The 21,921-nt window shown below is 38.5% G+C and overlaps 1 protein-coding gene across 46 annotated transcripts in view; it reads right to left on the reverse strand.

The window, feature by feature from the left end:
• TCF4 (transcription factor 4) overlaps positions 1 to 21,921 on the reverse strand; it is a 380,205-nt gene that overhangs the window by 127,033 nt on the left and 231,251 nt on the right. For 28 of the 46 annotated variants that reach the window (XM_069568866.1, XM_069568862.1, XM_069568864.1 and 25 more), the window contains 2 exons: positions 7,121 to 7,250; positions 6,579 to 6,628 (listed from right to left, as the gene is read on the reverse strand). The exons of 7 other annotated variants lie outside the window; for them this stretch is intronic. In XM_069568866.1, the coding sequence (XP_069424967.1) occupies positions 6,579 to 6,628; positions 7,121 to 7,250 (180 nt within the window). The remainder of the gene's footprint in view (positions 1 to 6,578; positions 6,629 to 7,120; positions 7,251 to 21,921) is intronic. 11 more of the 46 variants (XM_069568859.1, XM_069568857.1, XM_069568854.1 and 8 more) reach the window with 1 other exon arrangement.

Consider the following 21,921-nt stretch of genomic DNA (forward strand, 5'->3'; position numbering starts at 1 on the left):
CCTGGGACAGTGAAGACCAAGGCTAAGAATCTCAGGCTATTGCTTTGAAACGCAACTTTATGTTCAGTGTTAAGAATTCAGTGCAACTTGTGAAAAAAATAAAACAACACAGCAAGTGTCTGTCAACAGCCTGACACAATCTAACCTGCCTTAAGAAAATAAAACTTCACTGTGTTTGAAGAGATTCTTTATACCTTTTAGGATTGTTGCTACGTATTTGTTCTACGAGCATCTTATTTAAAATCCTCCAAATTCGATCTGACTTTCATTCACAACTTTCAAACAAAAAATTTAGAATTGCTTGAAGACAAGAAGACACACCTTGAAAAGGCAGAGTTGTCAGTAATTGGTGGTGGTGGGCGGGGGGAAGGTGCAGAAAGAGAAAACTCCTCAATGTTAGAAAATCAACAAATGTTTCAGTCGAGAAAATATTACAAGTTTAAAAGATGATGCTCAACCGAATACTAAGCGAAGCATCTCTATTATTCCACAAACATAAAATAACGGTACTTGAGCCAGATTGTGCAGAACAAATTTCTATAATTTCCGAACACACGCAAGCCTGTCATAATTCTCTCTCTAGGCTCTCCAGCAGCCTTACAGTCGTTTCTTACCTTCTTAATAATTAAACCATTCAGAGGAAGCCCAAGACTTCACTGCAAAGTATACTCTTCAATGAAGGTGATAATGTAAGGTTGGAAATAACAGTTGCCTGAAATGTGTTTCTCTTTTCTCAACAAATGAGTCCAGCTCTACACTGAATGCTATTGTTCCAGTGAAATTTCGACAGAAATCTAAGGGGGTGAAATACTGAAAACCTGGTTAAAAAAGAAAATAGATGACAGTGGGAGGGGAGGCACATCACAGGTACCACCTCGGAAGAGCTTGCTTAGTGGGATAATCAGATAAACCTGGCTGACAAGGCAGCTCCATGGTGGAGAGAGCTGATGGCTGTCTTGTGAGTCTTTCAAGCACACATCCTTATCATCTGTAAGGATAATCCGAACAGAGATCAAAATTACATAAACCTTTCACCCATAGTTAACTGAAGTTTTTCTTCTCCCTTACATTTCTTCTCACTTTATATTTAAGATACACACACATCAGAAGACACCTTTAAAAAGGCGAATTTAAAAGGAGCAGAATTGGATTTCAAGACAAGGAGGGCAGTGGATGAGAATCCTTAAGATTCTGAAATTCCAAACAAAAATACATAAATCTTTGAGCAATCTCCTGAGACACTGAAATGCCTTATGGGATAGATGTTGTTTATTTGGATGAATTTTATAGCATTCAAAAGTACTTTCCATGGAATAAGAACCCTCAATGTAAAGTTAAATATAGAGATTCTCCTATGTTTGTTTCACAACCAGCAATTCAAAGAAAGCCTAACTTCTATAACCTATAACTGCAGGGAAAAGGAGAAAACTGGTTTTCAAAGAAAACAAATAAATACTTCTTTTGTGATGAGTATTTTTGTGACTTTCAAGGTGCCTCCCAATGTCATGTTACATATTCTGTGTGAATTCTGTGAAAAATACTTTTGTCCTGTTTGGAATGATTTACTTGCATTATCCTTCACCTTATTTCTGCTTATACATTTTCATAACAAGCATAATTTAAATAACCACACCTCAGACATCAATATCATTAATTGGAAATGGGCACTTTTAAGTTTAAAGGTAACTATTGTGAGCTGTCTAATATTTTAATGTAAACACCTACAGTTAAACTTTTTCACAAAAAAAGTGAAAAAGTTCTTTTCTCTAGGAATGAACTTTGAAGAAGCCCCCCCTCCTTTTATATCTTATCACACAATTGTCTTCTTCTAGACTTTTCTAAACAGGATGGAGCCCAGGTGGCTGACACTTAGTTCACTTTAAAATCAACATAAATTTTATTTTAGCAAAAGTTGTATTGTCACTCAAGTTAAAAATCTGTTCTCATGAAAAGGCATCATTTTGATTTCCTTGAAATCAATTTCAAAAGTAGTGGGGGAAATTAAGTGTTTTAAGTACTGAGTTTTTCAATTACATATATATACTTTCTTGGCTTCTAATAAGAAAGAAACAATGGCCAAGTTCTCTTTTAAATTGTGATTTCCTCAAGCATTTGAAAAAAAAATCTAAAAATAGCTTAGGATATAAACTCAACATCATGTTTGCAACCTTCAACTATGAAGGTTTTTATATAATGGAAAATACTGAGAACAGTTAATGCTGTCAGCATTATACAACTTTTCCTGTTATTTCTAAAAGTCTCTTCTGTAAAATAATGTCTCATCCAGACTTAAAGATTTTATTTTGCTTAAGAAGTCTACCCTTAAAAAAAACTGGTTAACCTGGTCTCTCTCATGCACATTGAGTCTGTATTTTTCAAGTCTACCTAATGAACTTATATGTATATCTTATATCTTATCTTAACTTATATCTCCAATTTTCTTGCAGAGTCCAAATTTTATTTCAGATTCTTTACCATAGCTGAGATTGCTTTCTTTAAAATTCATGTGTTCAAAATTATTTCTGACCACTTACAAAGTTTGTTAGACCTTTCTGAATTTAAAACCAAAAACCAAACCAAAAATCAACTGCAATTTAACATAGAAAATAGACTTTCTTAAAAAGTACAGTTTGGAAAAAAAAAAAGATAGCCTGTAATAAGAGAGATTATAGACTGTTTCTAAAGATAAAACTTCATATTTCCAGAGAATTCTGAAGTTCCAAGGATTCCAACTGAGGATGTTAGTGAGACTGTCACTAAATTGGATTAGAAATGGAGATAAATTCCACCAATATTTGAAGTAGAAGGGTTGGAGCTATTAATATAGTTTCTGGTTACAAGAATATCATTTTGAAACAGGTCTTATGTGTTTACATTTTGGTGGGTACATGAAAGTTTCTGAAAGACAATGTCCTTTGTATCTGTGTTTTTCCTGTGTGTTTGGGAAAAAAATATTTTAAAACAGCAACACATTAAAAAAATTATTTTTGCTTTCTAGATTTTAATGCTTCCATGTTAATTTCTAAGAATCACGGACCATTTTATCCAAAAATGTGATTTAAAGTGATGTGTTTTTCTCTGCATGAGTTCATGACTCAATATGTAGGATGATTAGGCCATACAAGATAGGAAATTTGCTGGACAGAGCAGTAAAGTGGGAAAATAATAAGTTTAAGATGATATATGGTTTCAAAAAGGAAAACCAAGATGCGGAAATCAAACAATTAGTTCACGGGCAGATGTGAGAAATTAGGCAAGATAAATCCTCGCATCCACAAAAAACAAAGCTGTATTGTTGAAGTCCTATCCAAAGATGAGGGCTATCAGAAATTGAGATGTGGCTGAAGAGAGCAACATACTAAAACGAGACAAGAACACAAAAATGTTCCGCAGTACTAAGCAGGGCTCTTGTGGGCAATTAGGTAGTTGTCAATTTCACACAGCTTCTCCTTTAAGAAAACATCACCCCAGCCCTTAACTATAGGCCTCTGTTCTCCAAGGGGACAGACTCCCTTCCCTCCACTGCGCCTGTGCGCTGCGACCCTGCAGGCTGGTCCTTCCGCCACCCTATCACTGTCATGCTTCCATAGTGACTCAAGGTCTCTTGATGCAGTGCACAGTACAAACACATTCAAGGATCCTGCCAGATCCATGACACGACGTTGGGCCAGGCTTATGTTTTCTCTCTCCCACAGATGCTGCCGTTATTTTCAAAAACAGGGCCAGGCCAGCCCCTCACTCTCTCAATTTCCTGTGAAGATCCAGCCTAATGGTAGCAAGAGAGAAGCTCGGCTTCTGTCCCCGAGTCGTGCCATAAATAGTATCTGATTACAGATGTCACCACTTACATTTTCTTTTATGGTAAGGAAGAGAAAGGGCCCATTTCAAAAAGGAGGGAAAAAAAGTGAGTTGATGGAACAGATTGTGACAGATTCATTAGTATTTATCACGGTAAATATGTATTGATGAAAACATATAAATGTATTTATCCAGTCATTATCACTCCAAAAGAAACCTTTTATTATCCCCAATTTTTTATCTGTCATAAAAATATTCATAGATATTGAAGTAAGTTTTAGAAGCATCTTTTTATGGGATAAATAGTCATAATTTTATTTGAGGACTGAAGATACAGAAATACAGATCTACTGGAGCAAAAGTGTGTTATAGAATCTAATACAGATCATCAGTTTAGATGAAACTGAAATATTTATTTTATTCAGTGATAAGGCATGTGGATTCTGTTATCAGTAATAAGCATTCCAATTCATACAACAAAGCTCATATAAACTGAGCTAAACTGCTATTAAAAGAGGGCTGAGATTTGTTGAAGTAATGACAATAAACAGATGACTAGATTTTAAAATCAACCAAACTGCCTTCTTCTTGCTTAAAGCAGACAAACAAGAAGCAAAACAAAAATTTTAAATTACAAGGCTAAAATTCTCATTTCAACTTAGTTTTCCTCCTTATCTTTCAAAAAGAGTTCTTTATGGAGCAAAATACCAAATATTCCTTAAGGACCACTGAAACATCTAGCTAACATAAATTTTCAAAGAAGAGGAATCCCTACACTGACCATCAAAAGCCAAAAATTAAGTAATACAAATTTCCAGTTCCAGATTTATTGGGAAGCAAGGAAAGACACTCTTATAGTTCTGAATGTATGACAACATATCAGTAACACATAACTGTTTTAACAGCAAAGAAAAAACTATACCAGTAACATATTCTATACTGGCCAGTTAGCTCTACAGAAAATACTTAAAAATTGACAATGAATTATGAGAAATTGTTTTTGACAATGATTAAGTGGATAGATAATATCTAATGCCACACCAAAGCACTCCTTAGAAACTCTGCAAATTTCTGCATAATTTATTTCAGCACTGAAAAAAAAATAAACTAAGTTAATTTGAAGATGAAACATAATCAGTGTACTATCACTTTAACTTTTGCATTGCTTTTATAGAAGAGTTTATTCTATCACTTTAAAATATTTAAAGGTCCACTTATTGTATTTAATACTGTCCGATTAGGTTCAGACATGTTTAAAATGTAAACAGCTGTGAGTACTGTATCATTTGAAGTTGTCATAAAAGCTATTAAAAGCTAAAGTTTCACCTACATTAAATCCACCACAAATTTAATGGTTATAAAAACCTGAGAGGATATTAGTCAATTTCAAGACAACATAGAAACACAAGAATAAAACCACTCAGTATGTTTTTAAACGACTGATTGGTAGTCCAAAGTGATTATTTTATACACCATTGGCAGTTTTATTTACACAATATTTTTCTATATTTATGGATAATTCTGTGATGCTTTTTCAACATTACCAAGTCTCTGATAATCAGCATACAAAATCTGTTTTTTCCCTGATAAGACTTATTCTGATATATTTGCTTAATAATTTTTTGGATGAGCTGAACTGAAATCAAGTCAAATACACAGGTGTTTGGGTTAATCTAATCTTAGCACATTTGCAAAACCCATTATTCTTCTAATTTATTAAAAATGAAATAAAAACTAATATGCAAGCACTGATTGGTAATATTATTTTCAGAAATCTCAATATAATTTTATTTTAGTGTACAAGAACTTATGATAAGGCTCATTAGCATTCTTTTCAAAGAATACTAATGCTCTACAGAACACAGAATTAAATTAAAGCTATATATATATATATAAATTTATCATAGGAGGGAAGGAAGAACAAAAGGGAGGAGAAAGTAAGGAGGAAACAGGGAAAGAAAAGAGAAACTCATATTTTGATTCTACATAGGGGGAAATTACCAGAAATGGACCAGTTCTAAACAAAATTAAATTACCTAGGAATTCAAGTTTGAAAACATATGTTTTCATATATATGAACATATACATATAAGGATAAATATATATATATAAAGATTGAAAATAAAACATCATGTATTTAACTGTGATCATAACCAACTTTTGTTATGCTGGCAAATGGAGAGACCCCCAGCAACCCCGGCTCAAAGCTCTAGGTATTAAAAAGACCCAGAATGCTTTTGGTTCCAGCTGGATTCTTCTAGTTACCACCTGGTATTCCAGACACAAATGGCCACCGAGGCAGCTACCTTCCCAGCCTTTATTCAGTCCCCTCTCTAGAAAATAGAGACATTCTCCCTGCACTCTGGGCTGAAACCCATGTAAATTTTTCCTAAATCCTCTCCACAAATCTCCTTTCGCATGCAAATCCATAAATCATCATAATACCGACAAAGAATTTAACCAACACATGAAACTAATACTCATTCTCCTGAAAGCTCTGTGCAGGTAAAACTCCTGGAACTTCAGGCACCGTTTCAAGGCTCTCTTCAGAGCTTAACCAGCTGAATATCAACACACCCACCCTGTCTTCCAGGATGTGCAATTAATCACTCCAACGTGGGTCAGGTGGCTGGGGGTGCAGGTCCCTGCTACCTCATCCACATTCTTGATAAAACACGCCACTCTGGTGGATGGGACCCCATTTACTCCTATCTCCTTGGCATCAATACAGAGCTGAACAAAATAAACAATATACAAAAGCAGAAACGAGCAGTACTTACTGAAGATGGCAAACCTGGAGGGACTTTTCGAACTTTCTTTGTCTGAACCTCTGAAAGAAAATGAGGAGGCTGTGAGGTTCCCTGCGTGCCCATTCTCCTAACTCAGACAGATTACACCACGAAGCCATTTAGAGTCAACCAGATTTTCTTAAATCGTTACTTTAGCAAAATGTCACTGCCGCTACCATCTTTTTCCTCTGGCAGAAATCAAAGTCTGCCTCGTTCATAAAAATGAAGAGATTTAACTTTTTAATGCTTTGGTTTTTAAAAGAGGTTCCTTAGCTGGGCGGCCAAGAGAAAACAAGAAATAAGCATACACCAAAATAGCTCTCCTGCTACTATAAGTTGTTAACATACCCACTCAGCGTATTACTAGGGTGGTGGGGAGGCGATCATGAGCCCGAAGATTGAGCACAATTTTATGGGGCTTTTTTTTGGGAGAGGTGGAGTGAGGACAGGTTGAGAGGATGGTATTAAGAAAGAAAGAGAAAGAAAAAGATTACTAATAATCACTCAGGCATTCAAAGAGAGGAATACCTTACCCAGGGCACTACCGTGAAGAGGCCTCCTTCGGGGGTTATTGCTAGAATACTGATAATACTGGGAACCAGGTTTGGTGGGCGAAAGGGTTCCTGGGTTGCCCATATCCATGTCACCTCCAAGGAGACTCTGCTAAAAGGTTAAAAAGGAAAAACAAACATATAAGGTTAAGTTTTGACATTCGCCACCCCCCTCACCAACTGACTGTTAGTACTTAAACCAATGCAATAAAGGAAACAGCATCTGCTAAAGCTGAAACAATTAAAACCCAACCCGGCAGAAAGGAAAAGAAAAGCCATCTAAGAAGCTACTCCGAATTTGTGAATTTTTAGTTCCTTAATTTTGGAGAAGAAGGTAGACGGTGATGCTCGTTAAACATGATTTTCATCTTTTAAGACGACTGATATGTTCACCTTGTAAGTAAAGGGCATTTATGTCAGGTTACAATTTTCTTGATCTAGAGTTAGGTTCATATCTGGGAACAAGTCATGCCCTTCCCTGAACAAGAACCAGGCAGAATCTGATTTTTCGGACGCATACAACTTCCCCCCTGCTCACACTGGGGGAAGAGTATAGATGTTCATATCCACTGGGAACCCTGCCTCTCTGCGAGACCCTCCACAAATTCACACCGCACCCCCAGAAGACAGAATGCCATCTGAACCAGGAGGAAATTCAAAATGCTCACACTGACTTCAAAATTGTAGGAACAGTAGGCATCCTGAACCAACAGGAGCACATTAAAGGACTTCAGAATACCCTCTTGAGGACTATCAGAAACTAAAACACATCCCCACAGATTAAACGTTTACCTGAACACTAGAAAATTCTCCCAAATATCATTAACCTATTATGGCATGACAAATCACTAAACTTTCGAAAATGATGACATACGAAAACTTAAATCATATGACAGACTCTAAAAACTACATAGAAACTTACCCACAATATATAAATCGCCTGATTATACTCTGCATTGAACACATTGTTCTTTTAATTATTCGGATATGCAAGAAAACCAGTGTAGATACTACCATTTATATTAAGAACAAATTTACTATTAAATAAAGAAATTTTAAAATTAAGTACTAAAAAATCTAACTTTATCGTTACTTGTAATCAACTTTTACTGACTGAACTAATTACTGTCCTTGATAAAGTGCAGAATGTGTTTTCCCTAATCTAAATTCTAATCACCATGTCACTCACAACAGACTTAGAGATGCTTCACTAACACACTATTCACATGCAAAATACTCTAAATAGGCCAATTATGACTCTGCCCCTGTTCCCCGGTTAACCCGCTGAGAACTGAAAAATTTCACAAGGCAGTCACCAACTAAAACAAAGGGTCCTTGTTTTAAATTAAGACAGTCTTTTTGATTCCTAAATAGCTCAACAAAGTGGCATGTCTTCTGGTGAAAGCAGTTGGTCAAATATGACCCATAAGCTGGAAAATCAAAAATTCAAACATCCCCTCTCCACCACCATATACCTTAAATATCATAAAGAGAATCCCTCTATTCTGAGGGATTTTTGTCAGAGCTGGAGAAGTCATATATAAAGGACTAATCAGCTTCTGACAAGCTTGCCTTCACTGCTTCCAGTTTAAGACTCTTCCAGTTTAAGACACATAATAAACATTACTTTAAAATTTTGAGGATGAGATTTTAGGACAGAAGGGCATTTTGAGTATAAACTCATTTCGAATATCTTAATATTTACCAAATGCCTGAGACAACCGGATCATTTACCAGACAGAAATTTGACATTCGAATATTCAATTATTGCCTCTTCCGAATTTAGGAAAGAAAACAAAATGCAAGCCAATGACAAACTAAACTAGAGAGCTCTTTACAACAGTTTCCAATAAATCAGGAAACCAACAGCGTAACATCAAAATTTTAAAAATCACTTTAGGAGTGGCATTTAACATTTTTAGAATGTCAACCTGAAATTTCGCTCTTGATAAATAGATTTAAGTCCAAGTTTTCTTCGCAATTCCCATCAGTAAAGCCGTAAATGATTTAAATCACAACCTCTTTACATTTTGGGAAATCTACAAATGAGCCTTCATTTCACTGGAAAGAGGAGTTTAAAAATGATCTTACTGATAACTTCATAGTTTAGCTATCACCCTTATTTCTGCAATTTTCTCTCCCTAAAATTATACAAAATATCCCCCAAAGGGCTGAGCAGATAGGTTGAAATGCTTGCTTGTCTTTTTAATGAGCTTAACCATTGCTTAATTCTTGTTGGTCCTAGTGGCAAAGGTTTTCCCTCTCAAGAAAGTCGACGCATTCAATAGGTCACCATCAAAACAAACAGGCTTGCTGCACTGTGAGCAGTATTCACAATAGAGCTGTGAAAAATATAAAATGATAACTAGATAGCTAACTGGCTGTAGCTGACCTCATTGTTGTTAATTTTAAAGAAAGTCATTTCATGGACCAGTTGCAAATAGATCAGGCTTCCAGCTCTTACGTGACACCAACTATGTACAGCAACACAGGACTGAGCAGATAGCACTTACAAACGTTTAGTGGCTCCTGCTTTGTATTTTTTTTTGGACAAAGCACATTCCTGTTTCTTTCTTTTTAAATATGTTTGTTCCTTTTTCTTTTTCACTCAGACAATAGAATCATTCTTCTAAAGCATACAAAAATAAGCATTTCCTCACACTTAAGGGAGGCCCTAATCACCCCCCAAGGGAAAAATTAAGATAAAAATATGTGTGTTCTTATTGTAGAGGACATTTGTAAAATGAACAATGACCATTTACTATTGTTTGGCCTTTACGTCACGTACTTAACTAACTCTCTTTAGCCATGAGAAAGATAAAAAAATTTTTTTCCACTGGCTGGAAACCTGAGTTTGTGCATTTTAAAAACTTAATGCCATTCAAGGTAAAATTAAATATTGCACAGAATGAATAAAGCATTCCTTTACACTGAATTTACCTACATGTACACATGCACATTTATATGTGCGTATGCTTTCAATACGTACGTATACACATACGTTATATATCTGAAGACAAATTTATACTTAACAAAACTGCGAAAGCTTAAGTCTACTTTCAAAATGGGCAAATTCATCTTTGCCTTAAATAGGATTATAGAGGTCTTAGGTTTTTTGAATTGTGCAAGCTCATGCTCTGCGGTTACACTGGGTCCCAGTAGAGAGCCGCCCTGGTCTGCCAGGAAACACTGGAAGCAAGATGTGGCATCTCGCAGAGCTAACCTGTAAATCTTAAAGCCAGAGTTGACGATTTGTTTTAACTGCCTGCAAAGTGATGCGACCAGCTCTTCCCCTTATTCGCTCCTTATTTTCGTCCAAAGACCAACCATTTTAAAAGTTAAAATACCCTAACCAAAGGATAAAATGTAGTGACTTAGTCAACCCAATTTAAACGCTGACGGGGTGGGGGTGGGGGAGTTCGTCCATCCTCTGCCATCAAAGACCCTGGGTCTGCAAAGACCCAGGCCCAACACAGCCACTCAAATGCCAAATGCAGCGATTCTGTAAGGGGCCTTTCAAAGAAACTTTTTGTTTGTTTCACATCAGAGCTGGGTCTCCGACTATCTTTCTAGCACATTCTCAACCTTGCTCCCCACTGCCTTTGTGGGGAGCTTTTTTAACATCCTTGATAAACCACCAAACTTTGCTTATGCAACCAAGAAGACAAACCATGAATTAAAACGTGGGTAACAGAAAGGCAGCATATATCTTAAATTAGATTTATAACTGAATGGTAATCAAAAATAGAACTAACTGCTTCAAGCTTAAATTATCAACTTTTTTCTTGTTAAACTAAAATCATCTTGCACTGAACTATTATTTCATTTCAGTCAGCACTTTAAATGTAATGGGTGGGTGGTACATTTCTAAAAAGGAAGATTATATTTACCCTTAATTATAGATATGAGTGAGATCAGAGTATGATGAATGCTGCTTTTTTGGTTTATAATTAGTTCATCTAATAGGTGAATGACCTTGAGTTTCAGAGTTGAAATTTGGGAGAGAGAGAAGAAAAAAAAAAGTAGGAGGGGGGAAAAAATCTTTGGGGAAAATCAAAAGTGCCCCTGGTTTCTTAGGGCTTTCTCTGGCTTTGCGTCACTCCCATCGTGTTGTGATCCGATATCAGACACAACATCTTGGGGGGATGTTAGAGAACAGAGAAAAGCAGTCTCAGATGAAACCAGATTAAGCTCCTTTTCTGAACTATTGCCAAATGCTTGTGAGTCTAATTCATGTTTGGGTATTCTAGTACTCACACAGCTGCAATTCCATTCTTTCATCACAAACCTAAGTGATGTATAGTGGCTTTGTATGGTGAACTGACTCTTTATAGCCAGGAATTTTAGAAGGCTTTACGTTAATACGGAAATAAAATTCTGAACCACTCTAAAACTTATAAATGCGGGATGTATGTAGACGGAGCTAATAGACTGAAGTGCCAAATGCAAAATTCACATTAAAACAATTATAAATTAGATTTGTTCAAAAGACTTAAAGGAAATTCACAACTGAGGTCATTTGTACACAGTTAATTCTGCACAGAATTGGGTTTTTGAAGACACTGCTGAATAAAGATTCCTAACAGCCATGGGGAAGTTTTTGCAAATCCCTGTCAAATAGCTGCTGCTGAATTTGCCATTTTGACCACAGAAGGGCCATTGCTGACTTTCTACAGTAGCAGGAGGGGGTGATAATTTTGCTGCTGTTGGCACTTACTCCGCAACCCCAGAATATATCTTGCACCAAAGGGCAATGAAGAACACTGTATTTCTACCTGTCTACTTTTGAACTGCAAAGCTCAAAACTGAAGGTCAGGTTCTGGACAGCCTTTATTCCCCTGAAGGTCTAGGAATGCACCTTTAGTAGTTTACCTTGATCTGTCTTATGCTTGGGTTCAACAAGAGGACTTGGGAAACTTAGAAAGGTAGGATGGCAAGGACAACTTTCGTAATCAGGGACTTAACAGATTGCTATTGCGCTGGACAGCAATGCAAATTATTGAAATTATTCTTTAGCAAAGATTTTCTTTTAAGGACTTGGGTCGATGTTTGTCATTTCTTCTTGAAAAGTATAATGCCCATTGTAACAAGTCAGAAGTTGAATCCAAACGTTTTAGTTGAATCCAAACCTTGCAAGGAAAGATGGAGGACTTTGAGGTGAGAGAGACAGGTTGAACTCTAGCTCAGACGCATACAAGCAATGTGCCTGACGGTTACGCGACTGCTCTAAACCGTGTGTTCCTCCTCTGTAAGAAGGGGATAATAAAAGTTCTATGACAGATTTATCAGGAGCAGATGAAACGACATATGCACAATGTCCAACTGAGCCGGAGTCCAGCACACAGTTACCCTCCATCCTCCAATTCGTGGCCCCATGATACCATCCACTGATTACCATTTAAAAGATGCCTCAAAAGTTGTGAATGTTAGTTGGAGCCCCTACACCACTTTCAGATGAAAAGAACATACTGAGATAACAATTTTGAAAAATCACTAGTAAAAACCTGAACAAGAGTTAAAGACGGTAGTCGATATAAACAGTGATGATATCCTCATGGCCTAGAGCTACGCTGGCAACAAGAAATGGCTAGTTTTCTTCCATACTTAATAAAACACACTGGCCAACAATCAATCTCAATAATTTCAGCTTAAGTGGCCATTTTCCTGGAACTGCCAAAAGGATTACGTCAACGGCTCATTTCATTTTGCTCTTTTGCAAGCACAAGCAAACTGCTTCAGTTAATTCAACTATACGTGAGATCAAAACTAGTCACAATTAACCAACTGGGTATGCAGAAATAACAAATGCATTATATTTAGTAGAATTTGATAAACCATGTGATGTGTTCATTCAAATTCTTACCACTGCACTAGCCACTAAAAAATGACATTAAATACAGTTCAATTTTTGGTTTTCCCTTTGCAAGGTCAATTATAGACACTAAACGGTATTATGCGGTATTTTTCAAATACAATTAAAAAAAAAATCTTTGCTTCCCCCATGACATCCCAAGAAATAAATGAATGTACTTCATGGTTTTGGCTGGAAATTTGCATAACTCACAAAGAATTCAATTTGACCTTGAACAAAATTTTTTTAGTAGTGATTATATATTACCAAACATTCAAAAAAACCAAATTCAAAGGTATTGTCTTTTCCTATAAAAACACAATACCTTATATTTAAATGTTATAATATGATGCAAAGGTTCCCATGGTAACCATTACTTACTGTATAACAGTATTAGGTAAAAAACTCCTGCATCTTGGTATGGAAATCACAACTGCCCAAGGGCTGACAAGATTTACGAATTCACCTGTTTGACTACCTCTCAAATTTTACAAAATACATAATTTACTGTATACAATAAAGTGAAAAGGTATTTCTTTGGGTTGTGAAATTCCATCCTGAAATCTTAGGTCATCTACTACATATAAAAAGAGAATTACATTTGTTAGTGAGAAAATAGAAGTTTGGCAAAAAGAAAACACAAAAGCAAGGAATAACCTACAGAATAAGTGGATCTGAAGAAACCTTACATAAACAATATAGAATTTAAGATAACTACCTGCTTTTCAGTTTATGCACTTTCTCAGTTCACGAAGTTTATTTAATATATAATCTGATAAGGATGCTGTAATCACTACTTGCCTTAAAATGTTTCTCTTCAGCAATTTTGTTCCAAAGTAAAAATAGAACAAATTTGAATAAGACCTGTTAACATACTAGGGAATTAGCACCACTTCTCCTCTAAATATAAACATGTGGCTATAATAAATGTGCTGAAAAGTATATTTGGCCAGGTTGCTATTTTAGTAAAATAAAGGAAGAGCCAACTGTCAGATGTCATTCTTCTTCATACTGGGCGGGGGAGGTTCCATGTCAAGGGTTGTTATAAATACCTCCCCCTCTAAGCAAGAATCTATAAAACCAGTTTTCATTTAGAGTCTGATTTTCCAGAAGACGTGGGGCAGAATTCCATTCATCCTGCTTACTAACCAGCACCTCAAATAGGTGCTCATGTAAAGTTCAGTAGCCAGCGGTATGGGATTTGCTAAAATATTCTGATAACTATCTAAATCTTGTACGTAACATGACGGCCTACTGCCTGACATGGGGAAATGGAGGTTATCTCGAGAGGCAGAAAATGCATAAAGCAATCTCCAAGTCATCATGAAATTAAGTCCTAACTATCCTTCCAGAGCACCACGTGGCCTCTTGCTTCAACAGGGTCTGCATCTGATGTGCATTAACAGTTTCTCTCCTAAAGTTCTCTTTCAGGAATATAAGGCATGAAGGTCAAATTAGTTTATATCAGTTAAACGAGGCAATGACTGATCCCTATTTTAACTCCCCATCGTGTCTCGTACTAAGATCTGCCTTGGCAACGACTCACTAAATATTGAAGTGTACGGAGATGAATTGTTGCTACATCAAATCAAGGACTTAAATCTTTCTGGGTTTTGTTTTGTTGTTTTAGCATAAATCTGTTCCATTAGTCAATCCTACTACTGTTGCTGCTCATAATAATAACAATAATAGTACTAGTAGCAGAGTCAGGGGAGAAGGTGACGGCACCCCACTCCAGTACTCTTGCCTGGAAAATCCCATGGACCGAGGAGCCTGGTAGGCTGCAGCCCATGGGGTCGTGAAGAGTTGGACACGACTGGGCGACTTCCCTCTGACTTTTCACTTTCATGCATTGGAGAAGGAAATGGCAACCCACTCCAGTGTTCTTGCCTGGAGAATCCCAGGGACGGGCGAGCCTGATGGGCTGCCGTCTATGGGGTCGCACAGGGTTGGACACGACTGAAGCAACTTAGCAGCAGCAGCAGCAGCAGAGGAGGAGGGATAAAGTAGGAGTTTGGGTTATCAGATACACACTACTGTATGCAAATTAGATAAATAACAAGCTCCTACTGTAGAGCACACCCACCTACATTCAGTCTTGTAGTAACCGACAATGGAAAAGAATCTGAAAAAGACAACCATATGTACGTATAACTGAATCCCTTCGCTGTACACCTGAGACTGATGAAACACTGCGAACCAACCACACTTCAGTAAAAAGTTGTTTTGAAAAAAAAGGAATAGATAATAATAATAGCAGCAGAAACAGTCGTGGTAACAGCAGTAAGAGGGGAAGGAGGAGGAGGAACGTGGACTAAGCGTGGCAGTCAGGGACAGCAGCAGCAGCCATCGAAACTGGCCTCCATGAGCCAGGAGCAACCGCAGGCCCTTTACAGAGGTACGAACAAGCCAGAAGATGGTGCTCCTCTGGACACCCGGTGACTTTCGGGGTGGAAATGTGCCACGTGGCTGGCAGAGCCAGGATGGGAACCCAGTTAGGCTTGACCTCAAAGCCGACGCCTGGGGCTTCCCTGGTAGGGTCCAGTGGTTGAGAATCTGCCTGCCAATGCAGGGTATCTGGGTGCAATCCCTGCTCCGGGAGGATCCCACATGCCAAGGAGAGGCTGGGCCCATGTGCCACAACTACCGAGCTTGCATGCCTAGAGCCTGTGCTCCGCGACGAGAAGCCACCGCCACCAGAAGCCTGCGCACTGCACTGGAGAGCGGCCCACACTCGGCGCATCTAGAGAGAAGCCAGCACGGCACAAAGGACCCAGAGTGGCCAAAAATAATAAATAAATAAACTTTAAAAAAAAAAGCCTGTGCTTGGCCTCTACCCCACACACAGCCTCCCTCTGTTCAGTGTGCTTTCTCCTGCCCTCACCCCCATCATGAAAAAGAGTCCATCTGTTTCCTTTCAGTTCATCTTACCAACAAATCTGATCTCTCAAACTTAGTCCAAAGGCTCCTCCAAACTCATTCCTGTAGGGCAGGCCTGAGTGTGAGTGCCATTTACCCTCTGTATAACCGTGAACAGTATCATCTGGAAAATGTTGGTATTGTAATACTACCTATTGTAAAGGGCTTCCCTGGTGGCTTAGCAGTAAAGAATCCACCTGCAATGCAGCAGATGCAGGTTCAATCCCTGGGTCAGGAAGATGCCCTGGAGAAGGAAATGGCAACCCACCCCCGGATTCTTGCCTGGAGAATCCCATGGATAGAGGAACCTGGTGGGCTACAGTCCGTGGGGTCCAAAAGAGTTGGACACGACTTAGTGACTAAATAACAACCTGTTTAAGAATTCATTTAGATAATCTAAAGTGCTTAGCAAATTCCTACCATTTCCTGAGCCTTAATTAATTGTATAAGTATATATACAATTATATATATTAAGTATATATTATACAGTATATTCAGTTCAGTTCAGTCACTCAGTCGTGTCCGACTCTTTGCAACCCCATGAATCGCAGCACGCCAGGCCTCCCTGTCCATCACCAACTCCTAGAGTTCACTCAGACTCACATCCATCGAGTCAGTGATGCCGTCCAGCCATCTCATCCTCTGTCATCCGCTTCTTCTCCTGTCCCCAATCCCTCCCAGCATCAGAGTCTTTTCCAATGAGTCAACTCTTTGCATGAGGTGGCCAAAGTACTGGAGTTTCAGCCTTAGCATCATTCCTTCAAAAGAAATCTCAGGGTTGATCTCCTTCAGAACGGACTGGTTGGATCTCCTTGCAGTCCAAGGCACCCTCAAGAGTCTTCTCCAACATCACAGTTCAAAAGCATCAATTCTTCGGTGCTCAGCTTTCTTCATGGTCCAACTCTCACATCCATACATGACCACTGGAAAAACCCTAGGCTTGACTAGACAGACCTTTGTTGGCAAAGTAATGTCTCTGCTTTTGAATATGCTGTCTAGGCTGTGGAAAAGCAAGGGCAGTAGGTGATCTCGGAAGAACTGAGATTTCAGTTGTTCAAGAGAGAGTGTGTTTTATAGCCTCATCCTCCTTGTATACACATGAATGATAGGCATGTGTATTGCTTGTGCATAATAATATATCACATTTTACACATACCTATCATTCATATTTATACAAGGAGGATGAGGCTATAAAATAGCGCACTCTCTTGAACAACTGAAATCTCAGTTCTTCCGAGATCACCCACTGCCCTTGCTTTTCCACAGCCTCTTGTCTTAAATCTTGATTTTAACTTCTTGTCTTTAATCTCAATTTCCATAGTGTGGTCAGTTATCTTCTCTAACAAGGCTGAAATCCTTTTTGTTTCATGTCATTTCTTTTCTCCCCAGTCTTCCTTCATTTTTTCCCTCTTGAATTTCAGGCCTCCTCCTTCTGGATGTTTGCTCGCACTTCCTCTGAAAAAATTCACCTGCTGTGACATTATCAATGGCAAGTAGTGCTTATGCATCTGACTCCTTCCTTCCACTCTGGGGGTTCCTCAAGGGCAGAAAGTGAGCCTCAATCATCTTCGTATTTCTGGCATCTAGCACAATAGGCCGGGGTACATAGTACGTCCTCAGTAAGTGCCAATCAGACTAAATGAGTCATCCATTACCTAAATACTGAAGCAAAGCAAGTTATTACATGCTTTGCTTACATGACTTCAGAAGTTCCCACCATGAAGATAACTTCTCTATCTCTAACCTAGGAGACATACAACTCCTTTATGTTCAGTCTTGTCCTTAACTTTTCTCCTGTGCCTCTGAACTGCCTTTACGAGTACCACCACCCTCATGAATGCTTCATAAAAAAACTGAAATTTAATATGCAAAGGGCTCAACACAGCTTTTCCACAAAACCTCCAATGCTTCCTAACTACTCTCTCAGTCCTTCAAAATGTATTTGAAGAGTCAGAACTCGTAAAGTCGCTGAAGAAATCTGTTGTATGTTCATCTAAACACACACATGAAGGTTTACACTTTTTAAAATCTGTGATTTGATTTGGTTGAAAAATGGTTTGTTGTTGTCGTTGTTTGGTCGCTTCGTCATGTCCAACTCTCTGCGACCCCATGGACGGCAGCCCGCCAGGCTCCTCTGCTCATGGAATTCACCAGGCAAGAACAGTGGAGTGGGTTGCCATTTCCTTCTCCAGGGGACCTTCCCGACCCAGGAATCAAATCTAAATCTCCTCCATTGGCAAGCAGATTCTTTACCACTTGGCCACCTGGGAAGCCCCTGAAAAATGGCTGGACTTCCTTAAACATGGCGAGTTGTCAAATAGTTGACCCCTCAGGCCAGGTTCTAGAGGGAAATCAGAAGAGCTGGAATAATTCAGGTGCCTCCATGAGTTAGAGATTCCGCGATGCCACAGGGCTCCAGTAGAAAAGACTCTATAGGAGATGGAAACAAAGACACAGAGAAAAAGAGGCATGGGCTGGGAGAGTTGTGAAGAGGACAGGTACTTGGGGAATGTACATAGGCAACAAGCTGGGAGAACTTAAAACAGCTGGCTGGGAAATTCCTCTTCCTGAGTATGTGATACATGATATTCAGCACTGGTATTCTGATTTCTTGACTATGGATAGTAGGAGAGTTCAGACAGGATCAGAAGTGAGTAGATGTTCAATGAAGCCGGTAGAAATGAAAATGACCATAGAAACGGAGGCAGAACTAGAAACAAAAATAAGATAATCAAGGCAGTGACTGATGACCTGGGCTTCAACATGAAACAATGTTTTGGTATATTTCTTCATAGAAAGTGACATGACCTAACTAATCTTTCTTAGACTATCCATGCTGGAGAAGGAAATGGCAGCCCACTCCAGTATTCTTGCCTGGAAAATTCCATGGACGGGGAGCTCGGCAGGCTACAATCCATGGGGTAGCAAAGAGTCAAACAGGACTGAGTGGCTAACACTTTCACTTGCCCCTCTTTCAGACTATCTGCGCACAACAATTTGTGTGAGCTCTGCTAATTATATTAATTTTCCAGAATGGCAACACTAACTATTAAGAACAATATTCCAAGACAAAGATCAGTAAATATATTCTTAAATGACCAGACAGTAAATATTTCTAGTCTTTGCCAGCCATGTGATCTCTGTTCCGACTACTCATCTCCGCTGTTGTAGCACCAAATCAACCATACATTATACATAACTGAACAGGTGATGCTGTGTTCCAGTAAAACTTTATTTGTAAGAAGGGGCTGTGGGACAGATTGGCTCCAAGCCAGAGTTTGCAGATTCCTTTACTAAGATGAGGCTTCCCTGGAGGCCCAGAAGGGAAAGGCTCTGCCTGCAATGTGGGAGACCCAGATTCGATCCCTGGGTTGGGAAAATCCCCTGGAGAAGAGAATGGCAATGCACTCCAGTATTTGCTAAGATAAAGGTATAGTACTTTGACAGGACACATCCTCAAAGCTTTCATTATACTGCCATGATGAAAACGTCATGCAATGTTGTGAGGCTTGCTTCCCACCTCACTCTCTGCATCCCAGCCCCACACAGCATGTTCACACACTGCTCTCAGAATTCAGCTTTCTAAAGCATGCATGCCCAGTCACTCGCTCGTGTCTGACTCTTTGTGACCCCATGGACTCTAGTCCACCTGGCTCCTCTGTCCATGGGATTCTTCAGGCAAGAATACTAGAGTGGGTTGCCATTTCCATGTCCAGGGGATCTTCTCAACCCAGGGATCGAACCTGCATCTCCTGCATTGGCAGAAAGTTGTTTTTTTTTGTTTGTTTGTTTGTTTGTTTGTTTTTTACTACTGGGAAGTTTCTAAAGCCCAGAGCATTTCTATTTTTCAGCAGAGAATCCTCCAGAGCTTTCAAATACTCATCCCATGACCCCCACATCTAACTGAGCCCCAGTTTACCTTTCAGTCTCCTCTTTCCTCTTCCACACACCGTTCGAGGTTGCCTCTGTTCTGGGCACTGGAGATACAGCACATCTCCATCTCTATCTCCCTCTCAACTCAGCCTAAGGATTGTGAGAGTCACATGGAATCTGGGCCTTTCCCCACTGCCTCCTCTTGTCTTCTCAACTCTAGTCACTGCCAGCTCCAGAGCTTTGCTGCTGCTAAGTCACTTCAGTCATGTGTGACCCTATAGACAGCAGCCCACCAGGCTCCCCCAACCCTGGGATTCTCCAGGCAAGAACACTGAAGTGGGCTGCCATTTCCTTCTCCAATGCATGAAAGTGAAAAGTGAAAGTGAAGTCGCTCAGTCGTGTCCGACTCTTAGCGATCCCATGGACTGCAGCCCACCAGGCTCCTCCGTCCCTGGGATTTTCCAGGCAAGAGTACTGGACTGGGGTGCCATTGCCTTCTCCGTCCAGAGCTTTAGGTCTGTTCAAAAACATGGCTCCTTGGCCCTGACCTCTGAGCCACGCTAACGCTTCTCCACTGGAACAGCCACTCATCTCTCTTTCAAAACCCCATTCAAATCTCACTTGTGCCGCACGCTCTTCTTTAGATAAACTAACCAGTCTCCACTTCTTCAGTTTAGTCAACATTGACACATCCCACTTCAAAAACAGCCTGAAATCGTCATGAGGAAAAAAGGATATTTTAACACTAAGCAACCAACAAACTTCACAGAATTAGAACAGGGCTGCAATTTTTAAACTTCCTGATAGTAATTATAGAGCATTTGTATCCAGCTCTATTCCATTTTCTCTCCAAGGATGCAGAACTGGTGTCTATTTTATTATGGTTTCTCATAATTCTTCATTAGAAATATATTTAGATATTCAGCATATGACATTATCTGAACTAGTTCACAAGCCAGTTTCACAAAAATCAGCAGTACAAACATATCTTAAAGACCAAGATCATCTCGTATAACAATTTTTCAAGGAACCAAATATCTTATTCATTTCACACAAATACTTCACAGAAAAGTACATGCATAAAAATCATCTGATGACTCAAAATGAAACTGGACTGTAATGCAAATCCAAACAAACTGCTCAGTAGAGAAGAAATGGTAGTGGGCGAGGAGGGAGGAGACAGTACTCTAAAATGATTTTAAATTTCATCTGGAAAAATAAATGCATCATTATTAGAACTAAGAAAACTTTTACAAAGAAGTAAGTTCAGACAACCGACTATATATACATATACATATATATTTTTAAACAATTTGATACTGCTGTCAAAAGGACAGGCACAGCAATGAGGAAAAACGTATGGACAGTTTATGATAAATGTGTCATTTAAAAATCAACAAAGAAAGAAGCACTCAATACATGGTACCAAAAATTGGTCCAGCATTTGACAAAGAAAAAAATTAGGTAGGTCTTTGCTTTATACTTTCCAAGTATTTCAATGCAAAGGATAAAACATAAAAGCAGCAGAATAAAAACTTTAAAAATGTTAAAATAGAGAAGACGTTTGCTAGCTATGACATTAGGTATAGAAAAACTGGATGTTAAAAAAACCAAAAACCTGGAAAATCTTTGCAACAAATAGTTCAAAGGACAAATAAAGACCCTTAGTAAATAAAAAGCTCTTAGATAGTATTAAGAAAAAATGAAATCAGTTGGCAAAGATGAACCATTCTTTTATTGAAAGAATAAATTTGAAATTTGGCAATAAATATGAAAAGATATTTGGCAAATTACAATAAGACAAATTTTCAGCTGCCAGTGAGGAAGTTCACTTTTATATATAGTTAATGAGAATGTAAATTGGTAGAAACTCTCTGGAAGGCAATTTAAAACATACAGCAAGATTTTAAAAGCACATGACTTTGAAATTTCAATTTTAGAATTTTACCCTAAGGATATAATTGGACAAGTGTACAAAAATATGTGGACATAGATGTTCAAGGCAACTTTTTGTTTATGAACATTCAGAAAAACTAGCAGTAGTTCTGTTAAATAAATGAATGTGTATGGAATGACATAGTACATTTACATTTGAAGCAAAACTTGTTTTCAAAAAGTAGCACCTACTACTACTTTGATC

This window comes from Ovis canadensis, chromosome 23 (assembly GCF_042477335.2).
Source record: "Ovis canadensis isolate MfBH-ARS-UI-01 breed Bighorn chromosome 23, ARS-UI_OviCan_v2, whole genome shotgun sequence".
Taxonomy (NCBI): Eukaryota; Metazoa; Chordata; class Mammalia; order Artiodactyla; family Bovidae; genus Ovis; species Ovis canadensis.